Source organism: Quercus lobata, chromosome 2 (genome assembly GCF_001633185.2).
Source record: "Quercus lobata isolate SW786 chromosome 2, ValleyOak3.0 Primary Assembly, whole genome shotgun sequence".
In the NCBI taxonomy this organism is placed as follows: domain Eukaryota; kingdom Viridiplantae; phylum Streptophyta; class Magnoliopsida; order Fagales; family Fagaceae; genus Quercus; species Quercus lobata.
Window position 1 is genome coordinate 32,071,420 of NC_044905.1, and position 8,317 is coordinate 32,079,736.

Sequence of the window (8,317 nt, forward strand, 5' to 3'; positions counted from 1 at the left end):
GATTAGGGTATTTTCAGGGTAATATTACTTCAGCAAATAAAAAGTCCAACACAATGTAAACAATCTAGAAATTCTTTAATAGATTCAAAGCCTCTAAACCATTTATTTGAATTGGTTTACTTAAGCTGATGAGAAATCAAATTTTTCCAATAAACAATATATATTATCCAACCAGGAACAAATAATCCGATTCAAGCAAACCAGCAATGGGTAAGCATAATAATATCATAAAAACAAAAGCCCAAACTAAAAAAACTTCTCCTTTATTATTTTCTCACCAACCAAACAACAGGGAAAAACAAAGGCAAAGCAGAGTTCAAGCTAAAATCTAACAGTTTTCTCAAAACCCAAATGCCAAAAACATAAAATAGATAAAGAAACAAGGTGAGAGAGAGTACAAAAAGGGATGCAAGAAGCACCGTCTTAGGTCGAAGGAGATCGTCTGTGATGAACGGAGGAAATGGGTCATGTTTCTTCAAAGGTCATCGGCGCTATTAGGTCACGACAGAGGAGATCGCTTTGCCGGTACACGTCGAAGAGATGGGTGAAGTGGCCCTAGTGACGGACGGTGGAGATCGGCGAGGGAGCTTCTTCTATTTTTATGGGTTCGGGTTTGTGCTTTGGGATAGCAACAGGGCTGAGGGGGAAGGGGAAATGAGATAAGAGAAAAAAGATGGGATGATACCTTCCGTGGGTAGGTTAATAAAAAAAATATTAATTAATCAAAATTTTTTATTTATTTATTTATTTTTTTTTATAAAACGAGTAGTTATTTAGTTTATAGAAATCAAAGCCAAAATCCATTCTACGGATTTTGGCTTGGTAGCATTTGATAACATAAGATTTAATTGTAAAAATAATTATGTGGATAATTTTTTTTTTACTAACAACTTTGCTCAGACCAAGTTACACGTATAGGGCCCACAAAAAGTTGAAAAATTTGAGTGATGACAAGCTGAGTGAAGTGTGCCAAACAGGTGGGGAATAAGAAATTGGAGTATTTTAAGTGATGAGTGATGAGTGACGAAAATTGAGTGAGGAGTGATGAGTGATGTAAAAAAAAAAAGAAAAACAAATAGCCCCTTGGAAACAAGAAAAATTTGTTTTCATTTTTCACAACTTTAACGGTTTGTTTGAATATCGCTTATTTTGCTGAAATTGAAAACTTATTACTGAAAATACTGTAAATAAAGGTAAAAGTTAGTTGAAATAGTACAGTGAGATCCATGAATGGTATCAAAAAGTATAGTGGGATCATAAATAATAGCAAAAATAAGCTGAATAGTGAAATAATTTATAATTTTAATTGCAATCCAAATGCACGCTAACTAATTTTTTTGAGTTATGAGTTATTGAATTGGAAATGAAAACTTGGCCAAAAATATGCAACTAATGTGGGACGCACCCAAAGTGAGTAATGAATAAATAGGACAAACCAAATAGGCCCAATATTACCCACTAGAACAGATGTACCCTTCTTTATGAATAAATATGCCCAAAAAGAAATAGAAAAAGAAACGCCATAATCAACTGAGTTGGTTTTGGACGCTATAACCTTACCCACTTATCCATCTCATCTCGTAACCTTAATAAAAACTAGCCTCACGCGCGTGCTCAGAGGCACTTCTATTTTTTGGGTAAGGGTTAATTTAGAGCATTTATTATAATTTGGGATTACTACATTTTCCAATCACAAAAAAACCTAGGGGTGTGATGGAAAAATTATTTCACCACACATAATACTCATCACACCCCTAGGTTTTTTTTGTGATTGGAAAATGTAGTAATCCTAAAATATAATAAATGCTCTAAATTAACCCTTACCCAAAAAATAAAAGAGCCTCTAAGCACGAGTGTGAGCGCGTGCTCAAAGGCTAGTTTTTTTTAAGAATTTGAATTTCAGAACATATACATGTGTTGCATATTTTTAACTTCCTTAAGTTTTTTTAGTAGTAGTTTTCCGAAAGTTTTGTTAAATATTTGAAAGTAGGGTTTTTTTTTTTGGATTATTTTATTTTATTTTTTAAGAATTTGAATTTCAGAACATATACATGTGTTGCATATTTTTAACTTCCTTAAGTTTTTTTAGTAGTAGTTATCCAAAAGTTTTATTAAATATTTGAAAATAGGGTTTTTTTTTTTTTTTGATAGAAGTTGAACGTGGGTTTAATTGAATGTGGTATTTGAAGAAATATAAAATAAACGGAACCAAAAGAAAGATCTCATTTGTCATATTAGATGCAAAATTATTGAATTCAAAAAAGAAAAAGAAAAGAAAGAAAAGAAAAGAAAGAACAGTTTGACATTAAAGAAGAGAAATAAATACCAGACAAATAGAAATTTTCATTTGGCAGGAGACAACCAAATACATGTTGTGAAGTCAGGATTTCACCAAATAGGTGTTAATTGGTTTCTGGTGAGATATTGACAAAGTAGGAAGAGCCAGTGGCTTGAAACATAATCGCGGCTGTGTTGTGCCCTTCTTGATCTGGTGGAAGCATGATATCAAGAGCATGGTTGTGACAGTAACAACTCATTATCACAAATACACGTTTGAGAGGCATTTAATATAAGAAACCAAAACAAATATTTTAAAACGGTAATTGAATATATGAAATAGGAAAAGCCTACAATTAGAATGCAAAATTTTAATGCAATTTTCTACTAAGAATTTAAGAACATACCTTCAATGAATTGTTTGGGTCTTAAATTCCTTTGCATTTACTTCAACTCCACCCTTTCTTCCCTATACAGAAAATAGAGAATCAACTTTGTTAGAAAATAGTTGCAAAATGCAAAGTTAAATGAGAAAGAAAAAAAAAATGTACCAAATTCTCATGTTAGAATATAATTGCAAAATACAAAGTAAAATGAGAAGGAAACAAAAAAAAAAAAAAAAACCAACCGTTCATATGATGACTTTGTAAGCAATTGCTATATACGTAAAGTTTGAAAGAGAAAAATGATACTGGGGAAGTTATCTTTAAAGATAAAATCATAAAATTGTGGAGGAAACTGCTTCTAAATAATAGGCAAACTTTTAGGAATAAAAATACCTAAAACATTTTTTTTTTTTAAAATGTAAAACCGTGTTGGTCAGTAGGCTATTAGTAGAGGATTCTAAAATTCTAAAATTTAGGATTTATTTTGCTTGAAATTGTAAAAAAAACAAAATTGTGGTCCTATTTTATAGGTAATGTTTTAGTAAAAGTTAGAAGTGTATTTTTACCGGACTATCCTTTAGTTTTGTTCCAACTTAAACCTAAGGAATAGGGGTATTTTGGAACCAAAAAAAAAAAAAAAAAATCGATCCAAACAGGAGCTCCTTAAACAGTAATAAAATAAAAATTACCCCTACTCCCAATTCCGTACCAAACCAAATACTTTTATTAGTGCACACAAAAACGAAGATAAGGTAGTCCTTTATTGAAATCCCCGGAGAAAGGAGTTGAAATGGAGAGCTCAGGTTTGGAAGGGAAAGTGCTGGAAATGTTTGAAGTTGGGCCCTGTGAAAATGCTTACCAGATGGGTTTCTTGATAGGCCAGAGGTTCTCCAATCTTATAAGAAGCAGGCTGGCCAGAGACCTCATTCTTCAAGACCAGCTACTACCTTTTGCCCAAACCCCAGAAGCACAGCCACTTCTCAAAGCACTCGCTGATAATAACAAAAAGAAGTTTCCAAGTTATTGGGATGAACTGATAGGAACAGCTGAGGGAAGTGGAGTTCCTGTTCTTAATGTAAATTTTCACTTGAAAACCAACAAAATACTTTCGTTTTATTTATCCTAGTACTGTATCAGTTACTTTCTAGTTGTTCATGTGCAGATAATACTAATCAACTTCAGGAAAGAGATTGTTCCTTTTCTTCCAAAGAACAAGTTAATTTCGAATGCTGAAAGCCCAGATGACTGTTCTGATGTTCTCATCGTTAGTGATTCCATGGCCATGGTGGCACATAATGAGGATGCAAATGTTGCTCTGGTTGGCCACGCGTATGGTTTACTGCATTCCAGTCTATTTTAAAGTTTCACAAAACCCTTGTCAAGTCAATCAAATTTGTTTGGTTTTCCGTTTTTATAGCTTGTAACATTTCTTTTTTGGTTTTGCAGCTATTTGATAAAGGGAATGCTGTCAAAGGAGCTATCCTTCATTGCATACACGTATGCAGGAGAGCTCCCAAGCTGTGCATTTGGATTCAACAGTCATGGATTGGTAAAAATTCTCACTCACCAAGAATCTGTATGAGACTGATATGTGAAACCCAAACTAATGCTTGAAATAATATGAGCAACGAAATTTGAATCATATTCTGCTTGTGACCCCACCCCCTATAATTTTCAACAAAAAAGAGAAATGAAGAAAAGAACAGAAAATCTATCATGTAAGTATCAAACATACATTCATAGTTTTGGTTATGGATGCCTTAGTGTGGACTAGGCCAAAATGTTCTAACTTTAACTGAATTGAATTTGACTAGTTTTCATAATACTTATATGATAGATTTGTGTTTATCAAAAAAAGATGATGGACATAAGAATAATTTCTTTAACGTGTCTACTTCAGGCCTTCACACTAAATTCAGTACCCCCAATTGAAGATGAGATTGTGGCCGGTGGAATTGGATGCAACTTCATCTCTAGGGATCTCCTTGAAGCGTCAGGCATTGACGATGCAGTAACTGTAAGATGTTTTATAGCCCTTCTCATATATTTAAAGTCATGTTGATTATGGAAGGTTATATCATGGCTTGTCTCTTCAGAGAATTCATTCATCAGAAGCTTCTGTGGGACATAGTTACAATCTGATTGACATAAGAACACGTAAAATTCTCAATGTTGAAACTGCATCAATGAACCGGATTTCAGTTAGAGAGGTTGGAGCAACACCATTTTTCCGTGCAAACATGTATCTCCATCTTCCTGTCCAGCAGGTATGCAATGAGCCACATCTGGATATGTGGCTACGCTTTATGCTGAAGCACCATGCCTCCACACCAAACAAGCCAACCATATGTTCACCACTTCACAAATATTTCCCAAATCCACATCAGCAATCCAACGCTGGGTCTGACAATTTTTCTGATGTGGTGAACCTCCTTGCTCACTTGGAGTGGTGGCATGGCAGCTTCTATGACAGATGCAGTTTTAGCAGATATAACTAAACAAAAAGTTTTAATTGATCAAATTATCTACTCCAATGGAAAAATAAAATCATTGATTTTGTTTGAAGGTACAAGATGACAACTCTATAAGCAGGCAAAGAAGAGCACTTGTGCTACCAAAAACATCAAAAAACGAATTCTTGTCACTTCTTGGAGATATGGCTGATGCAAAATACCCGATCTACATGACAGGTAATTTGGAGCGTATTTGACTAACTTCTGTTGAATAATTACTCTCCTAAAATGACCCTTCATGCCATATTCTCAGGTCCAATACTTTACACACTATGTACGGCTGTAATAGATCTGGATGAACAAACATTCTCTATTATTGAAGGGAATCCAAAGAAAGGAGAAGCTTCTCACGTCTTCACTATGTCATCAAAAGAGTTCAAGATGCCATAATAAAAGCTCTTAGCTGCCTGCTTCATTTTCCATAATTGGAGGAACTCATTTCTTGAGGCCCTTAAAGTGGTTCATAGAGGCCTAGCATGTGGCCATCAATACATCGCATGGCTGCAACCTGATCCCATGCAAATTATAAAAGACCTTCATATCTTGAATAAAGAGACTAAAAATGAAGTTGAAGATGTCTATAGAGATTTAAGGGCATTACCTTTCCATGAATTTCATATTTGATGGGACCATCTAGTTCAGCTCCCAGTGTCATCAATTTTGTCACTGTACTGTTAATATCAGTCACTGTGAATGATAAAAGTGAAGAGTATCCGTTCTGCACAACATGGTCACTGTAAAACTGGATTAGCAGCTGGCATGTTCAACCATAGTGGAAGCCAAAGCATTTCTAGGAAAATTATTATCTTAGAAACTTGTTTTTCCCACTGTCCCTTAGATCAAGTAGTCAATCAGAACTTCAAAATTTTGTGACACCAGGCAAGAATGCCAAAACTATTTGGTACCTAATTGGCAAATCACCAGTAATGAAAAACAATGGCTCCCAAAAAAACAAACAGAATAATGAAAAACCAAATTACCAGTGAACTTGAATGGAATGTAATGATTACAGGGTGTAGACATTCAAATTAGTTTGAAAGTTGACAGTGTAGTTTTTCTTTTTCTTTTTTATTAATTGGTAATTACACAAATTTTATGGTCTTGATCTTACGGCCTCGTTTTCGACCTTGTTCTTACAAGGAGAGTAGATATCATTTGAACTCAACCTCATTAGCGGACACACTATTTTTTACATAAGGTTTATAGTAAACATGGCTAAATACCAATACTACATCACCAGCTGAAGCATATCTTGGAAGCCCTTTCAAACTAGAGAATATGCATCCTTTGGAGACAACACTACCCACTAGAACAGATGTATGCTTCTTCAGAAAAAGAGACCCCAAAAACAAAACTCCTGTCGTATCTTTTAATAGGTACCTAGAAGGCATTATTTTGAGAGCAGCGCAAAGAATGCCAAAGTCCAATTTTATGTTTTGTGCAGAACCTTCCACCGACTTCTCTTATAGTTCCTCTTCTTTTACTCATTACCTTCCGCCGACTTCTCTTATCTTCTTTTACTCATATGCATATTAAATTAGCTGTTTTAACTCCTCTAGATTATGTTCCAATCCACTATAGTCCACTGACTAAGAAATTCTTTCAAGTCAGCCAAAGAAATGAATGATAACCAAAAACTCAAGCCCAAGTTGCCCTCTAACCCATTTAATTAAACCCGGTCAAAATTATATCAAATATATAAAGAGTCCAAGGTAAAATCATTTCTAAGTTAACTGATAACGTATATCACCTAAAACTTATGAGAAAACACAGGCATTAAAGCCAGTGTATTAAGTATTAACACCACCAAAGAAAAAGTTTTAACGAGTGCTAAAAAAAAAAATTTCAAAATCTACCATATGGGCATGCATAATTGCCAATACATGAACAAATATTTTCAAAAATGCAACCAGTCTAGGCAAATGTGGGTTAAAAACTCAGCACAGACGTTTCATTAACAATATAACCCAATTGCTGCACTAGTCAAAGGAATAAAATGAAAATGTCTGAATATAGTTATCATGTATTCTAGGTTCTCTTAGGCAATTTGTCAAACACCAGAAGTGCATTCGGGAAAAGAAGAGAGAGAGAGAATTACTTCGGAGATTGCATGAGGGCGAGTTTGAGAGGGCCAGATTGGAGTTCGGCCCAACGGAGAGTGCAAACGTTGACGGTTAAGTCCAACCCCTCTGAGTAGAACCGAGCTGCTTTGGGCACGTCCTTGTGTAGCTGTAGTATCCATCTAAACGACGCTGCCGCCATCTCTATCTCTCTCTCTCTTTCTCCCTCGCCTCTCTTATTGAATGGTATGAGTGAAAGGCGTGGGAGTCAGTTGGAAGTTGGAAGAGTTGTTTTATGCCAAGGGAGTACGGGCCATATATATTCAGTCAGACAGTGACAAACCCAGTTGCTTTGTTGGTGCAGTCCGTCTTTAATCTTTTACTTTTGATATTACTAGTTAAAATTTGGGTTTTATAAATAAATAAATAAAAACTTAAATTTTGAAACTGTAAAAAATTTAAGAGATAGAAGAGAAAAATGTTGGGGTTCTAGGGGTTTTAGTTTGTAAGTATTGTAGGTTTTGGACTTTTAGTGCCGGAGATTCTAGCCTTTTGCCCTTAATTTTTAAAAAATTTAGCAATATGTCCCTATTTCGAAATTATATAGGGATATGCTTCTGTTTCGATACTCGATTACCTTAAAATCGAGTTTCAATGAAATACTCGATTTGTAGAAAATCGAGTTATGCCCGATCAAACTTAAAAAAAAAAAAAAAAAAAAAAAAAAAAAAAAAAAATGCATGGAACTCAATTTTATGGAAGTCGAGTTCCAAAACGCCGCTATAGAGCTCTAAAACGTCACTAAAGGGCTCCTTGAACCATGTCTGGGGAGTTATAAAAAAATTTTGCAGAAAAACGCCGCTATAGGGATTTAAAACGTCACTATAGGGCTCACTGAACAGAGGCGATGACACTTATAAAAAATTTTTGCAGGAAAACGCTACTATAGGGCTTTAAAACGTCACTATAGAGCTTAAAAACGCCACTATAGGGCTCCCTGAATATGGGGTGATCATACTTGTAAAAATTTTTGCATTGAACTCGATTTCCTAAAACTCGAGTTCTATGCAAATTTTTTTTT

The 8,317-nt window shown here is 34.7% G+C and overlaps 2 protein-coding genes across 2 annotated transcripts; one reads left to right on the forward strand and one right to left on the reverse strand.

Moving 5' to 3' along the window:
- Positions 1–3,394: 3,394 nt before the first annotated feature.
- On the forward strand, positions 3,395–6,267 carry LOC115975353. Its single transcript, XM_031096101.1, has 7 exons — positions 3,395–3,738; positions 3,826–3,992; positions 4,110–4,212; positions 4,564–4,680; positions 4,760–4,930; positions 5,230–5,353; positions 5,430–6,267. The coding sequence occupies exons 1-7, from the start codon at positions 3,454–3,456 to the stop codon at positions 5,564–5,566; spliced, it is 1,104 nt and encodes a 367-aa protein (XP_030951961.1). The 5' UTR covers positions 3,395–3,453; the 3' UTR covers positions 5,567–6,267.
- Positions 5,497–7,618, reverse strand: LOC115975355. Its single transcript, XM_031096102.1, has 3 exons — positions 7,275–7,618; positions 5,778–5,910; positions 5,497–5,684 (listed from the first exon to the last, which is right to left on the reverse strand). The coding sequence occupies exons 1-3, from the start codon at positions 7,436–7,438 to the stop codon at positions 5,628–5,630; spliced, it is 354 nt and encodes a 117-aa protein (XP_030951962.1). The 5' UTR covers positions 7,439–7,618; the 3' UTR covers positions 5,497–5,627.
- Positions 7,619–8,317: the final 699 nt, after the last annotated feature.

What these genes read in the sequence shown, in the direction of transcription:
- LOC115975353 (XM_031096101.1), top strand. Translation starts at nt 3,454, where the DNA reads ATGGAGAGCTCAGGTTTGGAAGGGAAAGTGCTGGAAATGTTTGAAGTT. An exon ending in GTTGCTCTGGTTGGCCACGC is followed by an intron (nt 3,993 to 4,109) that starts GTATGGTTTACT and finishes TTGGTTTTGCAG; the next exon opens with CTATTTGATAAAGGGAATGC. An exon ending in ATACCCGATCTACATGACAG is followed by an intron (nt 5,354 to 5,429) that starts GTAATTTGGAGC and finishes CCATATTCTCAG; the next exon opens with GTCCAATACTTTACACACTA.
- LOC115975355 (XM_031096102.1), bottom strand. Translation starts at nt 7,438, where the DNA reads ATGGCGGCAGCGTCGTTTAGATGGATACTACAGCTACACAAGGACGTG. An exon ending in GCCCTCATGCAATCTCCGAA is followed by an intron (nt 5,911 to 7,274) that starts GTAATTCTCTCT and finishes CCAGTTTTACAG; the next exon opens with TGACCATGTTGTGCAGAACG. An exon ending in AATATGAAATTCATGGAAAG is followed by an intron (nt 5,685 to 5,777) that starts GTAATGCCCTTA and finishes GCATGGGATCAG; the next exon opens with GTTGCAGCCATGCGATGTAT.